Below are 24776 nucleotides of genomic sequence, written 5' to 3' on the forward strand. Positions count from 1 at the left end.
TGCCCCCTTTACTTTGAGGTCTGGTAGCTGTATTTTATATCCTCATATTGCTTACCCATTCCTATGTTCTCTTGATGACATAAATGGCATAGGTCATCATTTCCTTCAATTTTTTCAATTCCTAAATAGACCAATCAATCGGTGGGAGTTCTAACAACTCAATCATTTTGTTTTAGAAAGTATCAATCAATGAACATTCACTATCTTTTGTTCCTATCACATCAATATCCACTTTGAAACATATCACATGTCTCACGATAAGCCTCATCCAATCTCATTTTGTGACTTCACAATTGCTCTCACAATCTTCCCAAAATTCTTCTAGAGGTGGAAAATGACCAAGGTCATGATTTATCTTTAGTCTGTTCACTGCATGACCTTCATTTTCATATGGGAACTACATAACGTAAGGATATAAATTCATTTTAGTAATGGTTCTATCTATGTTCTTCACATCTTCTTATGTGTCACACTTGTAATACCCAATGCTAATAGGAAAAATAATCTCATCTACTCTTTGATTTCTACAAAACCTGTTAATTTAACTAATCTTCATACACATCTCAATCGGCACAGTTTTTTCATCAATGAACCTAGGTAGCATGAGGGGGTATCCATCATAAGTTGCCAAGTGGATATAAGTGAACTTCAGGAACTATATGAAGTAACTCCCATATTTTTTAATTGCTCCCACTGCGTCTGGGAATATTTTGAGTCCTATGTTTCCTTGAAGTTCTCTTGTTGTTAACATCATGAATTCATCATTCACTCTCCTAAAATGATGTAGTCTATTCTCATAGTACAACTAAAGAAGATGATTATAAATGAGAGTTTCATCATCATAGCTAGCACGTCTATTAAGCCCAAACCAACTTTTTGTACTTGCTATAACATAGAAAAGGTAAGAAGTCATGTAGTAGTAATCATTAGTTTGAAGTTCGAAGAGTTTCTTATGAAGTCTATTGTTGATAAGCTCTACCCAATGAACGTGTTGTTTATCTTCGCAAATCATATTGATAAACAAAAATATCCAACCTTCAAACTCATGCGAGTCCTAAATTAGTCAAATTATTCTACTCAAAAGGATTACCATATTTGACACATCTTCCTTTAATGATGACTTGTGGATGGACTTCGCTGATTAGGTGCTAAAAATTTCAATGTTTTATCTTTTACCAACATAGTTGTAATTTTGGACTTTATCGTTTTAATCTTTGCATGTTGATTCTGTTAGGTTTTGGGTCCTTGTAAAACTTGATTTTACCCTAATCCAAAATAATGATATAACCATGAGCTATCTCTTTCTTTTCTACAATTGTCTTGCCTTCTCTTAGGATCTAGAGGAACTTACTTTCTTTCATCTTTATAATCTTTGTAACTTGCATTACAATATCAGCAAATATGAGTTGTTGTAGAGACTCGATAAGATACCTATCTTTACCCTAAAAAACATCACTATTCCATGAAAGTAAGCCATGATGCAAGTATGAGTATGTAGATGCAAGAATGCTCCAAGTCCTTCAAAGCTCCAAAGTCATCAAGAAAACCTGCAACATAATTTTAGTGTGAGAGTGTGATCTTGAGATGAGAGAGAGAGAGAGAGAGAGAGAGTCATTTTTTAAAAAAAATGGATGATTAAGATTAAGAGACAAAAGAGGCATAATCAAGGGTGGAGGATGCATCTTGAGTGATCCATGTGCACAAGAATCTCACCTAAGCAAGATCAATGATGATGTTTTAGAGGCAAAAGATGTGTGGACGAGAATTAAAGCTATTTTGAAAATAAAGATTCGTCTCACATAGAAAATTTTGCCCCTCATGTGAGACAAAAAGCGGGCTTTCCTTTTATTTTTAAAAGAGGAATAATGCTTTGTGTGTGCACACTTAGAATATGTGGAATTCAGGGAATTTTATTTAATTAAAAGGGATCAAGTCCTTTTAATTAAATAGGAACTTAGGATAAGTTGGTCAAACCATACCTTTTATAATCATGAAATAAATAACAAAGCAATGATTTGATCAAGAATAAGCAATAGACAAAGTAGGTTTAAAAAACCTAAAAGAGGGCTCATAGTCTAGATGACCATTTTTGGGTGATTACACATATATCCCTATCTGCCTCCCTATCATTTCCTTTATATCTTAATTATATACACATACACTCATTTCTCCATCCCTATCTCTACATTATCTTAACCTCTCTTTATCATTCACCTGTCACTATCTACATATATTTTCTATTTCTCTTTGATCTTCTATATGTATATGTCTATATACTATCAATCACCTCAAATATCTTTATTCTATCACTTCATCTCACCACTTTATGCTCTCATCTTCTCATTCCTCTCCCTACCAATTTCTTTTTATTTGTCTCTCCCTTCATATTTATCTCCCTCATACACAAACATGCTCTCTATTGCTAGTTTTCCCTCCATGTGTTTTATCAATTCCAAACTTTCACTTCTTTATCTCTTTTCTCTCTTCATATTATTCATCTTGTTCACTCCCCTTATCCCTCCCTATATCTCCCTACCCCTCTAATTATCTTTTTGTTTATGAAATAAAAATTCTAGTCTTGTAAAATGTATACATATATCATCTTTTCATAGAATAAAATTAAATAAACATTGACAAATATATTGATAAATATAAGCTAGGCTAGTTGACAAATGCATTGAATATTTACATTGTAAAAATATTTTATCTTATTTTCTAACCATATTAAGGGTTGGTTGGTTTGAATTTAATTGAACCCTACCCTAACTTTAACTATTACTAGAACTATAAGAAATCGTAATCTTAATTTATCGTTACTCATAAATCTATGCTTGAATTGTAATCATTATAACATCTCATATTATGAAATAGACCATATATTAAGGGCTCTCAAAAAATATATTAATATATATTATAAAATATCACCTTATACCTTTTAGAAATAAAAATATTCAAAGAAAATTTAAAAAGTTGTTATTTTAAATAAATAAAAACTTATCATGATAAATAATTTCTACAACATATTAAATCTGAACTAATTTGTTATAATGTTTATGCACATGGAGAACATGGACAACTCCAAATTTGACCAAGTACTTTATTTTTCAATTATTTATATCGAATTTATATAAAAATGCATATCACAATATATGTATGATCTTTTAAAATAGGAATAAATAAATTTTTTAATTATTTTATAATGAAATTCAATGTAATTAATTAACATCTCAATTTAAAATTATTTAAAATGTATTAAAATATAATATAAAAATATTTACTAATTTATTTTTTCACAAATTTCAATAAATGAAAAATAAGACTAAATGATATTTCTTAATTCTTAAATTCCGATATCAAAAACCTTGTACTCTTTCAAAAAGTATTTCATGAATTCAAACATTATACATCTATAGTTGGTGATTTAGGATCAAGTTTTGTCCATTCCTCAATATGTTGTTGACATGTGGTCTTCTCTACAAATAATGAATTATATCACTATTTAATTGTAACTGATAGAGTACATGATCTTTGATGGCAGTGATTCATAAATAGAAGAGTCTTGTCCATATCTAGAACTATTATTTTCTTTCCTTTTTTAAGAAATGGTAGGGAAAAATCACTACTATTAATCTCTTCAACTTTACACATTACACCTTCTTCAAAATATGTAACTAGATTCAGTGTAATTATCTGATATTCATGATTGGTTATATAAATATTGGGAAATTGTGCATTGGTAGATGCAATTGTTCAAGGTGTTAAGATATTTAAATACAACTTCACAAAGGGGACACATAATATATTGTAACAGGTGCCGTCCCAAGTTGAGAGAATCCCTCAACATCTACCAATTTTCTCACCCAAGTTAAAAAAACTTACCATTTACTATTTGTTTTAAAATGATCCAAAGAGAATTATTCTTTTTCCTTACCTAATTTTTACTATTGGAATATATATTTCATAATATGCTTATCTTATAATCAAATATGAAATGTATCTCTTTCAAATGAATCCATGCACAATTTAACATTATTAGACTTACAAAATAGTGTACTAATAAATAATGATGGTTAATCTAGGAATAATCCAAGTATATAATCGATCATATTGAAATGTGATACTATCACATTAACTCAAGTAAAATTTGTATCTTTGTCGCTACTAGATTCGATACTAACAATAATAACACAAAAGCCCATACTCTTTTTGTCTCTCTAAATAGGCTTGTAGTTTATCATTCTATATTATTATAATTTTTTATACAAAGACTATGATCTATCATATTCTTTAAGAAAAGTGCAATGATCTATAGTATTTCAAAATCATGGTGCTATAGTCATGATATTTTCTATGAAATTTAGCCAATATCCATTTTCATATGTGTTTTAATATATAGATTAAGTTGTAAAACTTTTTTTTATCATATATTAGTTCAAAAGACATCGTGATCTGAGATGTAGTCATGTTCACCTAATTTGAAATTTGTCATAGTAGCAATGATTAAATCCCCTCTCATTTCATAAAGGAACATGCCTCAAATATGTAAGAATTTGCCTTCGGGAAAAATCACCCAAGATCAAGAAGCTCAAGCACTAGCACAATCTGGACCAATAAAGTATGATCAGAATAACAATACGAGATTGAATTAATGTACATATACACTAGAAGAGCCTGTATATAAAGGCCTCTAGACTAACTAGGAGTCAGCAAAGTGATAAACCTCACAACTAAGCACATGTCCACCAAGAGTGCATTATCCTCCATTGAGCACATAAGTTAGTGTGATGATGAGAGGATAAGCTTACATAAGTGTGTCACATAAAAAGATGTTGTAGACACCATGTGCTTAATTAGAGTGTGAACAACTATGTTGTCCACATGACAACTTAGATGATTATGCAAACTCCTATGTTATAGACACCATGTGCTAAAATGAGTTGCTAACTCATGTGTTGTCAACAACACAACTCATATGAGTATGCATACTCCTAGGTATATACCTAATAAATAATAGAATAATGCATAAACCTAAGTAAACTTAAGTAAAGTGTAGTAATAATTAATTATTTACACTAACAAAATAAATGTGTGTCCCTCGGCCCTTAATCATCTACTATTATTTTCTTGAATCATTTTCTTTGAACGACGACTCCTGATAACAAATTTGGTTCTCTCTATGCAAAACTCAAAATAAAATAGATCAAAACAAACTAACATTGTTATGCACCCTAACAAGACAATACTAAATTGATATGCACTTGTAGCTAAATAGAAAATACATGTATGGGGAACATTGCCCACCTAGAAACTTCTAATGCACCAATTCTTGACACCATCTTTTCTAGCATTTTTGGCATTTTAGGGCATCCGACCAGGCTAGAATATTAGACGACACCTGTAGAAAATCTCTTAGGAGGAATAATCCTATTGAATTATTATATTTATATAGATTATGAAAAATATAATACACCACATGTAACCTATGTACATCACCATTTCTATCAATTAAGAAAATAAGGTATATGCATAATTTATTGACATAAATGTATAGATTTAATACCTTTAATGATGTTATAGTATGGTAGAACAAAATAGAGGTTCATTGGCTTATAACATCTAGTTCTCTAGTAACTAAGGGGCTTGAGGGTCCATTGATTTCTCATGGTGAGGTTTAGCCCTTAGCTCCACTCAATCAATGTGATGGATAACTCTGGCTTTACTTATAAGCCACCACAATACTACTTGTAGATAATAGCACTACTAACTAAATTTTACCAACCATCAAATGGTGCTAGCACCACCTAACCACACATTAGTCATTGAAATAGTGATAGAATTAATTTTAGAATCACTGAAAGGGATTATTTTGGGAGGCATGAGTTTAAACTAAGAAGTTATATTTTTACATTTTTATATTCAACAAAAAATATTTTTATATACAACGTTGCATTATATGTAGCCTTTTTAGATTTTATAATTTACAATATAAGATATTAGTTAGAAGCAAATTTTCCTTTAATTCACTTTGTAGGTCATATCATGTTCCTACAATGTTTGATTTTGGACTTATTATAAGTGATAAAGGTTCTTTTAATAGCTTCATAGTAGATAAAATTTAGATCTATATTGATGTCTAATTTTTTCACTAACATTTATTTTTGAGTTATTTATTGGTTCCTTTGGTTGTTGTACTTTATATTTCTATAAATTATTAAATCTCTAGAGATGGTTCAATATATGGGTCATGGTTATATTTTTCATTTGTCTATATTTTTCAATGATTGAAATGGTTACTCATTTGATGTTTCATTTGAATATTGCATTATGAGAGATAAGCTACATGGTGAGGGCTATATTGGGGGGACTATGTCAAGGCCATTAGAGGTAATTGTGCTTGTTGGATAAGGGGTTGAAGGTGCAAATGATTGATTGATTCATAGAGTGAGTAGATAGTTTGGCGCAGGGCAAATACCTAACTTATGGGTGTGGTTTGTATAAGAGAAATGTTAAGGACATCAATGAGTAAAGTTACACTATGACAAGTTACAACAAGGAGCCTAGAAAAGGGGTAGAAAATTAGACTGTGGCATGATTTTAATATTTAGAGATGGACAAGTTTGAGGGACTTTGATAATGGAGATATACTATAAAAAACTAGTGCTAGAATTACAAAGTTTAGACAATAATCCAAATATGCAAGTATACAAAGAGATAAGAGTCACAAAATACAAGGTTGAGTTTGAAAAGTATGTTTGTGGCATTCTATGTTTGGCAATGATGCCCATGGATGCTAGATTTAAGGAGTTTTATGGCATGTCATTGAATAGAAATTCAATAGTGTGGCAAAAGAAAGTTGACATATTTAGTATGAAGGATCTTTTCAAGGGAGTAAATTGACAAACTCGAGAAAATAGGAAGGATTATCTATATGGTAAAAGACACTAGAATATCAAGGGGTATATTAGATACACAAAGTGAATCAATGGAAAGAATTGACACTTGATTTGTAATGCGAAAAAAAATGGACTAGACTAAGGCAGCATTGGTTGATAAGATGATGTTAGAGTGCAATATTTTGAGGTTGATTAGCTAAGGTGGAAGATGTGAGCTTGGGAAGTCAAAGTGCCAGGTTAAGAGGCAGCAAACACTTGGTGGGACAATCAAGTAGGAAACCTCTACAATAAGGTGAGGATCAAACCTCGTATTTTAATGGATGCTTGAAAAAGGTTTGAGGGGCAAGCAAGATCAAAAGATAGAATTAGAGTTAAGTTGTTAAAGATGCAAGGATATGAGGATCCACATGCATACAATATTTTGATATGAATATAAGTTAAGTTGCTTGAAGTATACTGAAAGGGGAAGACAAGCTAGGAGGATGAAAGCCCTTGTCTTTATTAAGGGATGCATGTAGAGATTGAGAGTACCAAATTGGATCAAATAAGAAAATAAGAAATATATAGGCAACATCAATAGGCTTAACCTCTTTACAACTGCAATACAACTATAAAATCTATGAATAAATTAAAGTATACATATGTTTACAAATATCAATAAAAGAATGCCATTTTTATAGTTTCAACTTAAAATAATATTTGATGTATTACAAAATAAAATAAAAGATCATTATTATCAACTAGAAACTAATGAAATTAATAACCACATAAAAATTAAAGAATGACTAATATACTATTGCCATGACACACATTAAGAATGGCTAATATAATATTACCATGGCACACATTAACTAAATTATTTTATTTTGCCGATAGGCTATATGTGGAAACTTTGTTCCAGTAAAATTATTTTTTTGGTTGGAAAATTGTCAGCCTTTTAATAATTTTTCGACCGATTTTCATTTCATTTCACTTTTAACTCTTGTTTTTTCTATTAATTAATTTTTGATGGAGGTCACCCACAAAGACGTTTTAGGTACCTGATATGGGTCCACACGTGCATGAAACCTCTTGGCTCAGAGCCAAGGACTGAGGAGCATCCACGTTGCCAAATTCACCTAGGGCACGATCCTGGCCTCATCCCTTTAATTAGCTATCATCTACACTCTTAACAATTTTTTTTCTTATTTATTTAACTTAAAAATTATAACTATAAAATAATAAGATATGTGTTACATTATTTAAATATTTATATTTATTTAGCTTAATTAGCGATTATCTCTACTATTAACTCTTATTTTTAAATTTATTTATTGAGCTTAATTAATTATTATTGGTTTTTTTTTTTAATATATATTATTTTATTTTAATTAGAAATTATTTATAATTTAATTTATTGAGATGAAATTTTATTTGATTTTTAATTTATCTCTAATTTTAACTCTCTTTTTTCCTATTTATTTAGAAACTTAATTAGCTATTATCTCCACTTTTAACTTGTGTTTTTCTTACTTTTATTTACCTTTTTATTTTTAAAATTGATTGAAGTTTTAGTTTTTAAATTAATTTATTTTATTTTAAAAATTAGTTTAGCTATTATGGGAGGATTTGCTATTTTTTAATATATTTTTATATCTCTCATATTAATTTTTCAAAATATTTTTTTTATGGAGATTTTTTTAATGATTATTTAATTTCTATCTTTGATGAATAATCATTTTCTATTAAAAAATAATACAATTCAAAAAAAAGGGGTCGAGATTTAAGCCGATAGACTTTAAGATAGTTTAGTTTTTAAATTTTATACTTATTTTAGTTTATTTTTTACTATTCACTTTATACGTAGCATTTTTTAGATGATAATTTATAATTATATGATAAGTTAAATAAATAAATAATATTTATTTAATTTATTAAAAGAATTAAATTTTGTTTTACTTGTAATTTTAATTTAATTTATGCAAAAAAACTATCCTCTAATAGCACAAAAGTATTATAAAATTGAAGATTGTCAATTTTGCTTTTAAAAAGCAACTGTCAATTAAGCTTGAAAGCTATTGTTTTCCATTAAAGAACAATGTTTACATAATGAAATTAAAATATTACAAGTATCCATTTTGGATTTTTATTTTTTTTAAACATTTTAAGAGTGGATAGGAACTTAAGGGAAATGCGCACTATAAAAAAAGAATTTCCACAAGCCGCAAATCACAAGAGAATAATTATTTTGTACGCGTGTTTTTAAAAACTTCGTAGGTCTGCAAATGAAAAAAGTAAAACATTGAACGCGGACAAATACCCTTCGGTAAAGTTGAACCAGAAATGAGAGGCCCTGTAAAAACTGCACTTTTATTTGTAATATGCCCCGAAATTTCTTCCCGTTAAAAGATCCAAATCAGGTGGTGATAATAGGAGGAATGATTTCAGACTTTCGACCCGCGACAGAAGCCTTCGTGTCAGGAAACACGGCGTGATCTTCCAATTCCACAACATTCCCCTCTTTTGTTACCCGCACAGGGAATGGCAGAAGATGCCCCGGAATATCTTTTATTTCTTCTCCCACAAACACACCCCACGCTCTTTCAGCAATGCCGCGCACCGTCCTGACGCAGGTTCGACTCTCGGGGTGGACGTATTCCTCCCTCAGCCCCCCGCTCTGCCTCCCAAAGTGTTCATACCACAGCGACATCCGATACCCATATATTTGACCCCGCGCCCTCTCATTGCTGTTTATGTGGCGGGGCTGATAACTTCCCTGTGCTATTTCCGTGTCCCTTGCTCCGTCCATCGATCTCTGGTTCAGATTGGCCGACCCCATTATTATGTACTCGTCGTCCACTGAAAAACACATCCAATTAATTCGGTAAGAAACAGATTTGCCACAGTTTATAGCAATAATCTTGAATCATTTTGATTTTAGTTGTGTCAAAAAGAGAAGTTTTTTTTTTTAATTGTGTAAAAAAATGTTTAGTATTAGTGTTTGGGATCATATTTTATGATTCTTATGAAATACTTTAAAAAATTGAGTAGAATGAGAGAATTGCATATTCTCATTCTAGACTTATGATAATGGATGATTGAGTGATCTGGAATGTTGGTTCTAATGTTTTGATAGTTAAAAGTAGAAACAGTTTACGTTTGTTTGAGATTATTTTAACATTGATTTTTTAGATCATATTTCACGATCCATCATCATGTTCAGAAAAATTATATCTTTTGAGTACCATGATCCCTCGTCAAGTATTAGATAGCAAAAAGTCAACAAATCTCAATTCGACAATATAAATGCATCAAAGACAATATAAATACATTTCATTTTTAAGACATTCGGTGAGGTGACATCATATAAATGTGTGAAATGTTGACAATGTACATACATCACATGGGTAAGATAATCCTCGTCATCAAATCATAGAGTGAAAACCAACACTACATATAATGTGTTTATGTTGCCACGTGTTTCATATATAGTGTTCTAGAGGGATTTTGCTGATGTTGATTTGTGATAATACACAGCTAGAGGATTGTTTGTTTGGTATTAACATTTTCATGAAGATGGTCGAGAGTGACAAGTCATCACAACAATATGATGTATTCATATTGTCATGTTGACTTTCCACTCTCTATTATCTTGATGATTGATAAAGGGTGAAAATCAAAATTTGATGCAAAACAAGATTCTTTTAGCATTGTATTATCCTCACAATTAATCATGAAGTGTGTTGTAAACTTCAATGCAAAATAAAAAAATCTCCATCAACAAAAGTCTTCTAGCTCTGGACTATCCTCACAATGACTCGTGGACTTTGATATGGAACTTTGTGCAAAACAAATTTTATGCAATTGAATCTAATGATTGAGAAATTTGGTTGCAGCACATTTATTTTGTATCAACATTTAGATGAGACTTGATGATTCAATAGGATAATAGAGAGAAGAATCTTATTTCACATCAATATTTTGGATCACACTTGTCATTGTCATCAAGATAATAGAGAATGTAAAGTTAAACATATTCATACGACATGTTCATATTGTCATATTAACTTTCTCATATTATCGTGTGATTTTCACTCTCTTTTATCTTGAGGATCGCTAAAGACTGGCTTCCAAAATGACAATGTAAATAAGATTCTTCAATCCCTTTATATGCTCACAATGTGTATTATGAAGTCCGATAAGAAATGTTAATATAAAATAAAATGACAGCAACAAAACTCCTCTAGTATACTAATTTTGTACTATATGATATAAGAAATGTGATCTGAAAGATTAGTGAGAAAAGCAAATTTCTATGCAATTGAAACTATTGATTAAATTAAAGATAGAACTTACCTATCATTAGCTTTGCATGGACATAGATGAGGAATCTCCTGTTCATCTGGGCATTCCAATAATTAGTCCCCTCCTCTGGAGTCTCAGGAGCCACATATTCCCCGGGTAGATGAGTTTCTCTGTTTCCCAAGCAAAAGAAGTTGAGATAGTCAGTAGGATCCGCCGTGCTCCCTTCCTCCCTCAGAGCCTCCCCAATCAGTTTATACATCATTTCAATGGTGTTCCTGTTCCAATGCAGAATTGCCTGAACAGTTTCTCCCTCAGGAATCCCCTCTGGCCACATTGGCGTCACCACATAAACAGCAAATCTCTCCTTCGCCCTGATCTTGCTCACTATTTTCAGGGCAATCTCAATGGGGATCAAATGCAAGCACCCACAATCCTGATCCTTGTCCCAAGACTCACAGCTGCCGAAAAAGTACTGGTTTTCAATGTAGATAAAATGCTTGGCCCTACGGATTGCATGAACATAAGCACAATGGATGCTCTGATCCACTACCTGATCTTTTACCGACACAAGCCCCAAAAGGGCACTTTGATTTCCGGAAAATCCAAGAGCCGATCCATCGTCAATGGACCTGAAGATCTGAACATTCCACGACTCCGGGTCCTCTGGAATGTCAAAATGGGTCATTTGCCCCAAATCAAGAAGCATTTTTGGATCGGCTATTTTGGTCCACCGCTGAGTAAAATTGGTGAGAATGTCCAGAGCCGCAGGGCCTTGGATCTTGGAATGTGCATCATGCCATGGCTCTCGAGGTCCCCCATGGCGAAGATCCGCTCCCTTGAAATTATGCTGCAGAAAGTCATCCTTGTAAACAGTGTCCAAACCCCCAAACAGGGTATGTTTCTCTGTATCATATCTCCCATTGGTGAGATCTATTCCTCCAACGAAGCTCACCACATGGAGGGATTTTGACCCCTGTTGAATGGGTGCATCCAAACTCACTGTTTTCTGATGATGTGTGAACTGGACCTCCACCTCAGCACTCTGCAGGACACTCAGAGAATGGTGGTCTGTGTCTCTTGGAGAAAGAACGCAGTGGACATTGCTGTCCTTGAAGTACTCAAATGTCTCATCACAATGTGTTCTCATCAAACCCTCGTTTTTCAGGAGTTTCACAGCTGTCCTGTCCTCCCAAATGAGGATTAAAACCCTAACCCCCTGATCTGCCTTCTTCTTGAGAAGCTCCCCAAGAGTGACCCCTTGTGCTCCATCTATCATCCGCTCCTTGTCCCTCACAAGTGTAAATTCAGTGTACACTGACCAGCCAGCAATGTATATGAACACCTGGGCTCCATTGATGTACTCATACATCTCCTCCCATAACCTTGGAGGGCTGTACAAGCCTCCTCCCTGGAGTTCGATCCTGGGTCGGTACTGCTGAGAAAGATGTGTGTTTTGATACAGAGTTACCTTGCAGCCATTCCTCTGTTTGAAGTAGACGTGATCCACTCCAGGGAAGTTTCTATCTCGAATCCCTGCTCCCCAATGTGGATCTTCTGTCACATGACTGAATTGCAGACGGACCTGAATCTGAGCCTTCTTGAGCTTCTCCGTAAAATCTTCATTGTACAAGTCGTACCAGCCTTCGATAACCTTGCCACTGAGAATCTCTGAGATGGGAATTCTGGCCCTTCCTATAACTTCAGCTGAGACAGGCAACTGGTTCTTTATACTGATGACTACATAGTCGCATGATGTGTATGCACAAAGTACATGAAATGTCTCGTTCCAGGTGGGACTGACTGGATGGTGCTCTACTACTCTGCTCCTTGCAACTCTTGCAAGCCCAAAATCTATGGTGGCGTAGAATTTATGATGGGAGTGCTCCACATGAAGGACTTGTTTGATTTCTTCTGCAGTCTGCATGCAAATTTCATTTGTCAAATCCTCAACCTAGATCTCAAGCCCATGAATGCCATGTAGATTGCCAAAATAAGTTCAGGAAAAAGGCAGAGCAAAAAGATAAATTAAATTAAGACCAGACTACTATTAGTTTCAAATTTGAAGCTTTTGGATTTGATTGGGTAATATATTTACATCACACTTTATGATCCATATCATCAGCATAAAGTGAGCGGGAGCTTTATCCCAATGATGGATCAGGTCATGATCTGAAACATTGGTAGAAAATTATTATGCAGTCAAAATCAGAAGCTGATGGTTTACGCAGGGAAAGCTAGAAGTCAAATCTAAAAGCTTTCAAATTCTATAAATGGATCATAATGCCCATAAATCTCTTCTGACAGATAGATCACAAATATGACCAGAAACAATGATGGAAGAAGAATGAGTAGAGCAATCCAAATTCAAAAAACCTTACCAATTCAACGAAAAAAGCAAAGTGGAAACTTGATGTGTTATGTATTACCTTTGTCAAAAGGGCAGGTAAGCCATGAAGAAGATGCTTGGCTTGGAAGATAGAGGCATGAAGTGTACCGTGAACTACATTGGACGCCATTAGAGATCTGAGAAATCAGTTGAAGTTTATGAGGCCGCAGTAGATAAGAAATGGAGTTATATAGCAACTAATTAATCCTTTTACACATTTGTTTAATGCTGTACACCTAATCCACTAAAACCCACGTCAATTCCAGCTCGTGCTGTGAATTTTTAAGGTGGGTATTATCCAAACAATTGAGAGGGATTGGTCGGCAGTCTAGAACACTGTTTGGTTGATACAAGTATTTTAATGGTTTGGTAATGTGATGTAATATTACAATTGCCATTAAACGGCCACGGTTTGAGAGAAACCTTCCCGAGGTGACTCCGCTGTTTTAAGGTGTATTTAACGTTGATTTAGAGGAATCCTACAAACTCAATTTAGAACATTCCATTTGACGTTCTCAACCATTCCGTTGCCGCATTGACTTTTTTTATATACGTGTTACTTGGGAGTGACGTCACTAGATATTTATTGAGGAAAATTTCGACCGTAGAAGCTGATGATCTTGTTTAAAAAATTAAGTCATATTTTGTGATTGGTGTAGATTGAGTGTTGGAAAGGGTCAAACCTAATGTAGACAATAATTTCTGAGATTTTCCATGTGAGATTTTCATGATCTGTATGCTAATTTTATCGAATAATAATAATAGTTTAGACATGTATCATATATTGTATAATGTCTATCATGTTTATAAGTATTCATTTAATTTAATTTTTCAATTGGATTAAGTAGTAATATTATAGAATAATAAAAAATATTAAGATTCATCTGTATTATTTATTTCCATTTTTCATTTTGCAGAGTATATAAATCTTATTTTTCCTTTTTTAATTGATCTACACTAATTTTGATCTACATAAAATTCAATTTTCTCTGTCAAAAATTACATATTTTTTATACACATTGAAAAGTCATCTTTATCATTTATAACATTGAAACTTGCATAAGACTATAACTTTTTTCCATCCAAATGCAGAAAACAATTATTAACCGATAGGGAGAAAATATACATTAGAAACCATGGTTTCCCTATGACTCACCATGATTTCCTAAGACTCCCTTATACATTAGAGTTGATGCCTCTCCACTATGTGTGGTGACAAATAGTACCATGCAAGGCATGAGGAATATTATACTAAAAATTAGTTTTTAACTTTTCAAAATAATTCATTTATTAATCTTTACATATATTAAGAGTTATATTAATATAATAATAAATATATTAATAGTTATTTATATAATAATTTTCAAACTAATATAATTAAAAAAATTATTTCTAATTTATTTGAATCAGTATACTATAATTTATTATTTAGTAATTTAAACTATATATATATTATGGAATTTGAACAATAAGGTCAAATTATTTTTTATTTAAAAGTTATGCGTTTTAATTTATTTTAATAATATATAATAATAATAATATTATTTTTTAGTATATATTATATAAAATTTAATAATATTTATAATTTAATTTTAAAAATATATATTAAAAATATATATTACAAGAGTTGCAATGTAGTTGTAGTTCCTATTTTAGGTAGGTAAAGGTGTAGGACAAATTGTTGGTTTGGTTGGGTGTTGCAAAGTGGATAAAAGACCTTGTGCCTACATCCTTAATACAATTGTTGAGTCTATTAGCTAAACATATAATAAAGTAAATGATGCATACTCACCAAACTAGGTACAACAATATATATATATATATATATATATATATATATATATATATATATATATATATATATATATATATATATATATATATCCTATAAGCATGGAAATATGATCAATAATACATTTCATAATACATACTAGCAGTTGCATGTTTTTGTATGGGCAACAATGAGCTAATAGAAGCGATATGTGATGATGTGCTTATCATGTTGTTGCTCGGTCTCTATTGTTACTTGGTCTCTATTGTAAACAAAATTTATTATTCCAAATATAACATGCTTTATTAAATATAAAATCTAAAACATATAAAGCATTCAACACTGTTTTAACACTATGTTTTTTACATGGAAACCCAATTTGGAAAAAACCACTAGCAAAATGTCACCAAATTTTCACTCTTTCAAAGTGAGCTCTATTAGGAGCCAACCTTGTTAAAGGTTACAATACAAACTGTTAAATGTGACCTGGTTAGAAGATTTAATCACCTTGTTAGGAGTGGCCTTGTCAGAGGACTTTGATCATTCTATTTAGAATGTCACCTTGTGAAAGGATTTACACAGACTATTAATCTTCCAAAAATGGTTATTAGGTCAATCTCTGTTAAAAGGATTTCAATACAAACTCTTTACAATGATTAGAAAGAAAACAGTTAGGTTTTGATCAGTCTGATTACAACTCACTTTGCAAGTTCAAATCTTTGTTCGGTTCAAGTATTGATTCACTGATAAGCTCTCCACTGTCATTTTTGTTCTTGATTCACTCAACAACCCTTCAAGCAACCTATCTTCCTCCTTCAACAACACTTAAGCGTTCTTGCTCAATTTTTTCTTATCACTATCAACAACATCTCTACAAGCTTTCTCCTTTAGCTTCACATTCACTCATACACATGTGTGTTTATGATCCACCTCTATATGTATGTGCCTCTCACATATACTTGCACTCCTCAATTATTTGTTTGGCTCTGTAGCTCTTTAATTAGGAAATTCTTTCTTTACCATTTTCTACAATCATCATAGATCTTAGGTTTACAATCAGGTTCAACACAATTCATTGTATCTGTCCATCTTCTTCTAGAAACTTATCTAGAATTCATCTGTTAGGTCTTTACTAATCCTCATCTTCAATGCGGTTTACATCTCCCAAGAAAATAACTAAGTTGGTTGGGGATCACGATTTCCTTGAATTCATCTTCAATAGTATTACTCAATAATCACTAAGTTTTGACACTCGATTATCACTTAATAGTCAGGAGTTGTAAAACTTCTTGGCTCCACATTGACTAACTTGCTTGGTCAATACTGATGCTCGGTCAACACTAGATTTGCTTGACACTAACTGTGGCTCAGTTGACACTAGCATCACTCAACATTCATTTGCCTTTTACTCTATTTCTCAACTTGGCTTAACTTTCTTGACATAAACAATCACTTTGCTTTATCAAAATCTATTTACTCAAATGTCTATTGTAGCTTTCTTTTCATAACTCAACCTTTCCTTTAGGTGCTATTGTTATGACCAATTTGTCAAGTCCTCTTCATCAATCAAATAGATATGGCATTTAGATTAGCTAGCAATATGTCTCATCAATAGATTTGACATTAATGACAAAACAATTGTTCCCGTAGAACTAGATCTTAGTGTGCAAGGAACATTAACATTAAAGAAAGCATTCACAAACCAAAACTAAGTTCATATATATGCTTAGACAAAGAAAAAAAACAAGAGATGCAAATCTCAAAAGATGAAGCACTTCATTTCTTTCTTGATTTTGTAGATGCATCCTTTTATGTGAATGTATGCTCAAGATGCTCAAAGTTGCTTCAATGGTGGAGATGGGTAATAGCAAATTGGTAGCTTTGTGAGCTCTCAATTTGGCATTATAAGGGTATGGGTATGGATTTTGGCTCTCAAAAGGGCATGATAACTTTAGCTCAAGGATTTTTGTTGAATGGCTTGGGAGGGGATTCAATTTATAGGCTAAGGGCTTGAGGGATGGAGGGCTAAGATGCAAGGAGAGATGAAGGCTTAAGGAGGGCTAGGATGCACTCAAAGGAGAGCACATGGATTGTGCTTGTTTAGCACCAATGGGAAGGTGACACTTGTCATAAGGAGGATGAGTGTGAGAGGGTAGGGTAAAGGGTTGGTTAAAGGCATGATGAGTGGGGTTGAGTATGTAAGAGAGATGTAAGAGGAATGAGTGTGGAAGATGGATGTAAGAGTCACGAGTGGGCTTGTAAGAGTCTTTTATGTTTTGTAAGAGCACTCATGAGTTGGTGGTTGGAATTTTTGAGGGGAGACTTTGGTTTGGTTTAGGAAAGTCTTAAACTTGTTTAGGGAATGTGACAACATTAGGGGGTGGATTAGGCTTGGGTTTAGGATTATATTAGGGATGTTAGAGATGTGCAAGTGGATGGCATTAATGAGGGTGGGTGAGTTAGTGGCTAAGCTTGGTTAGTATGGGTGGATGGGGTGGATTAGGCTAAATGGAGGATTAGGGATAAGTTAGGGGCTTTTAGATTTGAGGATTTTATTTATCAAATAGATTTATTTAATAAATGGGGATTTTTGGAATTGGATAGGAGAAAAGGATTTAATTGATAAATGATAGGTTATTTGATTTATCAATTAGGACTATAGATGATTAATTAAATTAATCAGCTAGGGGATGACAAAGGATTAATTAAATAAGAATTTAATTAATGATGCCTTTAGAAATGGCTAAATTAGATTACCAAAGCGGTGTAATCAAATTTAGGTGTCTACAGTACCAATTGTAAGTTTCCAAGAATTGGCTCATTCCACTTTAAACTTTCTATAGCCAAAGCTTTCTATTAAATATTTTGTCATTTACAACTGGCCTATTTCTGAATAATATTTTGTTAAGTATATGTATAATATTGCTAAGTGATCAACATTTTCATATTTACACATTGTTTACCTTATATTCTCATTACCACACACTCAAAAAACTATTGGTATGATGTTATTTTCTCAGACTATTGTAGTCAAAGGAATTATAAATGTACTAAGCCAAAATATGGAACAATACCTTATATTCCAAGCCTATAATGCTTGATACATGAGCTTTAAATTTGTCTCAAAATATTGTTACTTATTATCAAAGCCAAATATCTTCTAGATAAAACTTTCAAACTTATACTATCTTTTACAATATACTTCAGAGTGAAGTATTTAAAAATTTTAAAATGCCATTTTGAAGAGTCTTCATTATGAGAGAGGAGCAATCCTCAATGTATTTTTATTTGACAATAAATTAACATTATCTCTTAGTCAACATGTTCCTAATTGGTGCAATTGGAAAAAAAAATCAATTTGCTAGAAGTTGCCAAAGAAACTAAGGAAAAAGAGAACATGATAGTTGAAAATCCCTTCCTTCAATATTGTGAACAACTTGTACTTCCAATATCTTCATTAGAAGTATTTGTGAGTATCCTATAGGAATTTCAAATGCTTCAGCATGTCGTTAACCATTTCCACACATTATCAATTAAGAATTTATTCAAAGGATTGAAAAGAGTGACTATTGTCCAACTAGTGTTCCTATAGAGTTGATTAAATACAAATGATGGAACACAAATTTAATTTATGAATGATAATCTTGTTCCAAAGAATATTTGTGATCTTTGAAAAATCAATATTATATTGATGAGTTTTGATAGTTGTGTTGCCTATGTTTCATCAACAACTTGATACATATAAGGGAAAATATAAGCATTATCTATATTGAAGGAATTATTCCAATTGAAATGGCTCCTCTAGACCATTAACCTAATTTTTAGTGTATTGCACAACTACTAAAATATGCTTAGAGATTATAAATTTGCTACATCTCAATCTTCTCACTTGTTCAAAGCTGAGAGAAAGTTTGGGTTGTTTAACAATATATTCCATCACGATAAAATCAAACCAAACTCTAGCTCATATATAACAAGGCCTCTTGGTAGAACAAATAAAGAATAATATTTTAAAAGTGGCACACAACTATAGCTAGTCTTGCATATAAAATAGAAAGCTAGCATCATTGTTATTAAGTCAACAAGATTTTCACATTAATTTAAGAAATTTTTAATTTGATTTGTTTAAATTCATTCTCGAGCGCAAATTACTTAAAGACATCAAGTTTTCTCTTAAACATAGAAATCAGATTTATTTTTACAGTAGCTAATGAGAAAAAATGGTAGAACCTAACATTGAAGACAAAATAACCTTCAAAGATAATAAAATGGGGGAATAATAAAAACTAAATTGTTTTGGTTAAATACCTTTTAAAGGAAGTGGAATATAACAAAGAAAAATTAGACTTCTTATAAATAAAAATTTGCACATCACGAATCTTTTGGATTTTGTCTAATTGCAATATATATATATATAAAGGTTCTAAAAGTCAATTAAAAAATTTAATTTACACATCATTCAGACCTAGTAGCCCTATGAATATATAGTGAATTTAATATATAGTTGTGGTTCTACATAAACAATCTACATATAATTTACATCAAACTAGATCTACTCCGGCCAAAAACTAGAAAAAACTATATATCATACTTAATAACTTATCCACTTAGCCAAAGATCTTAAATACCCATTCATTGGAAAATATTCAATGAATACCCTTAAATTTAAACGTATTAAAATTATGTGGCGAAAGAAAACATTTTTTATTAAAAAAAATCCAAATGAATATTGCATAGTATGCCTAAAAACTTCTTTTGGACAAGGCAAAGTTACAAGACTCAAATGCACAAATGCTAGAAATGGTTTGGACATGGCAATTACATATTACATAACCCACCATCAATTCCTTTTAAGCATGGATTTTTTTAATGATTTGAGAAATTTGGAAACCCACTTTGAAAACAATTGAAAATCTATACAAAGCGGGCACTAATATGACAAATATTCACACGTAATTACTTACATGGAAAATATGAGCAATTGGTAGTGGAGGCAATGGAGTATAATATAGATTATGTGTTACATGTATTAATTAAATATAATGATAAATCAAGGAATATTTCCGGTGAAATTCATGCAATGCATGTAGAATTAAATATATTAAACTAAAAGCCTATGATATGCAACTTGTAAAAATGAATGTCAATCATAAGTGTTGTGTGAAAAATAACAAAATCATTGCACTAAAATATGGGTCCCCCTTTCAAGTTTATCAATTTTACATTCACATAAATACAGTGAAAGTGTTTCATTCTATTAAGGGAAGCCACAAAAAAAATCAAAAAAAGAATAAATTCATTTCAAACCTTTCCTCACAAACTAAATAGCACAAAGCAAATAGAGGAAAATACTCTTGCGAGGTAATACATGAGAAATTTGGGCACGAAACCCTTATTGGTTAATAGCAGAAAATAGATTTTCAGAATATCAAAAAGAGATAACATAAAGATAAGTTGATCATGCAAAATGAATAGGAACATCTCAAAATGCTTACAATAATGGATTTTTTGTAGCATTTTATTTTTATAACAAAAAAATCCAAATAAAATCCATCAAATAAAGAGGGGAAAATTGAAATTAGAGGCAAAATTAGAAATATTGATGATACATGTGACAATTAGAAAGTGAGAAATCAAAAGAAAGTTTCATATTGAATAAACATGTCGAAAAATATTAAAAAATGGACATGAACTGACAATTTATCGGCAAAAAGTCATAATTTATGGAAGCAAAGCTCCCACATATAATTCTATTGGCTTAAAAATACAATGTTGAATATAATATGTCTCAATGCAAGGTATAGGTGGGCATTACAAGAGCTTCTATTTGTTATGCTAGAGTAGTGTCCATAAACCATTCAAAAAGCTTTTTTTGCAAGTATCTTGCAATCATTATAGTCCATGACATACATTTTTTGAGGCATTTCTTTCAAAGTATTTACACTTCTTCCAAAAATACTTAGTGTTCATATATTGCAATTGTTGCATTTCATGGGACCACATTTATTGAGGGAGTTTCCAAAATAGTATGTGTGTCGTATGCTCCCACATTTTATGTATAGTTCTCCCCTAATAATGTAAGAATGTGGCATTGAAAATGAGTTGTATAGGAATTAATAATGGTTCAGAGAAGGGGATTGAATCTTTGTCTTCTTTTGTACCCCTACAGATTACCCCTGATGAAATTCCTCTATCTTGTATGTACTTTGATGGATGCCTATGGTATTTTTTAAAGCTTTCATTAAGGTGTGGGTATGCAGGATGCCAACAGACCAAGTTGTAGATATTTTCTTTTTACACTTTCCAATTGTATTTACTCAAAAGTTACAAAAGCCTTTTTAGCTACCTATCAACTGTGTTTGCTAAAAAGTTGCAAAAAGAATTATTAACAAAGCATTTTCATCTACTTGCCAATTGTGTTTTCTAAGAAGGTGCTAAAAGCCTTTTTAACTAATCTATTTTTTGCATATCCTACAATCACATGTCTCCTTCATTCTTCTTGTAGAAACAATTGAATGGGAGGGGATATCATTCATCAATTATGACATATATAAGGAAGACCTCTCTATCGATTCTCACTTCTTTATGAAGGCACTTAATTTAATTTATTTGTGTTAACCATGCAAATATCCACTTAATTTAATTTATTTGTGTTAACCATGCAGATATCCACTATTGAAATAAATAACGTGAGTGATGTTGATAGGAAAATAAAAAATTTATACATATTCATGAATCAAGGTAAATTATAAATCATGGTAGCTTTTGTTATATAGAAGATACAAAGTTAGTAGTTCACAAACACAAGATTTGAATTGTAAAATAATCCTTGAATTTAGCCTAATTTAGTGTCACAGTCTAAATGATTAATTCCAAGGTAATGTCATCTCTATGAATTCATAAATCTCCCATGAATTAGCTAATAAAAAACATAAGTCCATGTAGCTCTTTGCACATCCTAGTCTGAAGATCACCAAGGTATTATTTTTCTATAATCGTATTGCATAAATGATAATTATGCTACTCTAAAAACCTAATTTTTCAATTGTTCAAGAAATTTCCCTTCTTGACTCATCCTCCTCCATTGTAGCCACCTTCCCCACTACACTGAGTGATCCCCCCTCTCCTTTCCTCTAGTATGTGGACTAGTTCGACTACTGGATGGGGAATCACCCTCAGACCCACCACTATTGGGCACTAGCTAAATAGTTGATTATTTGCACCAGCTTATAGCCAATATCATCAATCATGTTACTTTTGTTTCCATCAGTTTTGCCTTTTACTTTTGTTCCCATCAATTTTAACCTCACGCAAACCCGTGTCACACTTTTGTAAAGGAAAAGGCTAACAAAAGTATAACTGCTTACCTTCAATGACATGAAATTGGCATTATTATTTAGAATTCGAATGAAGTTATCATTATTATCGACTAGAAACTAATAAAATTAATAACGACATAAAAATTAAATAATGGCTAATATAATATTACCATGATACACATTAAGAATGGCTAATATAATATTACCATGGCACACATTAACTAGATTATTTTATTTGGCCGAGTGGCTATATGTGGGAACTTTGTTCCGGTAAAAAAAAGTTTTGGCTAAAATTGTCAAAAGTTTTAGTTTTTAAATTAATTTAATTTATTTTTTTAAATTAGTTTAGCTAATAGAACATTTGTGGAAGGATTTGCTATTTTAAAATATATTTTTATATCTATCATTATAATTTTTTATAATACTTTTTTTTGATGGAGATTTTTTTTAATGATTATTTAAATTATATTTTTGATGAATAGTCCTTTTCCATTAAAAAATAATACAATTCACAAAAAGGGGTCAAGATTTAAGCCAACAAACTTTAAGATAGTTTAGTTTTTTATTTTTATACTTATTTTAATTTATTTTTTACTATTCACTTTATACGTAGTATTTTTTGAATGATAATTTATAATTATATGATAAATTAAATAAATAAATAATATTTATTTAGTTTATTAAAAGAATTAATTGTAATTTCAATTTAATTTATGTAAAAACCTATCGCCTAATAGCACATAAGTATTAAAATTTTGAAATTGTCGATTTTGATTTTAAAAAGCAATTGTCAGTTAAGCTTGGAAGCCATTGTTTTCCATTAAAAAAAATAATTAATGTTTACATAATGAAATTAAAATATTACAAGTATTCATTTTGGATTTTTATTTTTTTTAAACATTTTACTAGTGGATAGAAAGTCAAGGGAAATGCGCACTATAAATAAAGAACTTCCACAAGCCACAAATCACAAGAGAAAAACTTCGTAGGCGTGCAAATAAAAAAGAAAAACATTGAACGCGGACAATACGCATCGGTGAAGTTGAACCAGAAACGAGAAGCCCTGTAAAAACTGCACTTTTATTTGTAACATGCCCAGAAATTTCTTCCCGTCAAAAGATCCAAATCAGGTGGTGATAATGGGAGGAATGATTTCAGGAAACACGGCGTGATCTTCCAATTCCACAACATTCCCCTCTTTTGTTACTCGCACCGAGAATGGCAGAAGATGCCCCGGAATATCTTTTATTTCTTCTCCCACAAACACACCCCACGCTCTTTCAGCAATGCCGCGCACCGTCCTGACGCAGGTTCGACTCTCGGGGTGGACGTATTCCTCCCTCAGCCCCCCGCTCTGCCTCCCAAAGTGTTCATACCACAGTGACATCCGATACCCATATATTTGACCCCGCGCCCTCTCATTGCTGTTTATGTGGCGGGGCTGATAACTTCCCTGTGCTATTTCCGTGTCCCTTGCTCCGTCCATCGATCTCTGGTTCAGATTGGCCGACCCCATTATTATATACTCGTCATCCACTGAAAAACACATCCAATTAATTCGGTAAGAAACAGATTTGTCACAGTTTATAGCAATTATCTTGAATCATTTTGATTTTAATTGTGTCAAAAAGAAAACATTTTGATTTTAATTGTGTTAAAAAAGTTGAGCATTAATGTTTGGGATCATATTTTATGATTCTTATGAAAAAAATTGAGTAGAATGAGAGAATTACAGATTCTTATTCTAGAATTATGATGATGGATGATAGGGTGATATGGAATGTTGATTCTAATATATTGATAGTTAAAAGTGGAAATAATTTACGTTTGTTTGAGATTATTTTAACATTGATTTTTTAGATCATATTTCACAATCCATCTCATGTAGTAGAAAGTGGAAAGTACAGAAAAATCAACGTAACAATATGAATATATCTTTTGACTATCATGATCCATCACCAAGTATTAGATAGCAAAAAGTCAATGAAAGTCAATTTGACGATATAAATGCATCAAAGACAATATAAATACATCACATTTTTAAGACAATTTGTGACATCATATAAATGTGTGAAACATTGATAATATACATACATCACATGGGTAGGACAATCCTCATCATC

At 31.7% G+C, this 24776-nt stretch overlaps 1 protein-coding gene and 1 pseudogene across 1 annotated transcript; both read right to left on the reverse strand.

The window, feature by feature from the left end:
* Window positions 1-9084: 9084 nt before the first annotated feature.
* On the reverse strand, window positions 9085-13760 carry LOC149532801 (phospholipase D alpha 1-like). The gene is made up of 3 exons (XM_089805144.1): window positions 13604-13760; window positions 11229-13095; window positions 9085-9731 (listed from the first exon to the last, which is right to left on the reverse strand). Exons 1-3 carry the CDS (start codon window positions 13691-13693, stop codon window positions 9289-9291), a joined length of 2400 nt encoding a protein of 799 aa, XP_089661270.1. The 5' UTR covers window positions 13694-13760; the 3' UTR covers window positions 9085-9288.
* Window positions 13761-23779: 10019 nt separating this feature from the next.
* LOC149532802 (phospholipase D alpha 1 pseudogene) lies at window positions 23780-24169 on the reverse strand (annotated as a pseudogene).
* Between the last annotated feature and the right edge of the window lie 607 nt (window positions 24170-24776).

This window comes from Cupressus sempervirens, chromosome 10 (genome assembly GCF_028749045.1).
Source record: "Cupressus sempervirens isolate cs-2001-9-10 chromosome 10, ASM2874904v1, whole genome shotgun sequence".
NCBI lineage: Eukaryota > Viridiplantae > Streptophyta > Pinopsida > Cupressales > Cupressaceae > Cupressus > Cupressus sempervirens.

Excerpts from the sequence above, each read along its gene's own strand:
- LOC149532801 (XM_089805144.1), bottom strand. The coding sequence starts at position 13,693 with ATGGCGTCCAATGTAGTTCACGGTACACTTCATGCCTCTATCTTCCAA. Across the intron at positions 13,096-13,603 it reads TACCTGCCCTTTTGACAAAG|ACTGCAGAAGAAATCAAACA; the intron begins GTAATACATAAC and ends ATTTGCATGCAG. Across the intron at positions 9,732-11,228 it reads CCATGCAAAGCTAATGATAG|TGGACGACGAGTACATAATA; the intron begins GTAAGTTCTATC and ends TGTGTTTTTCAG.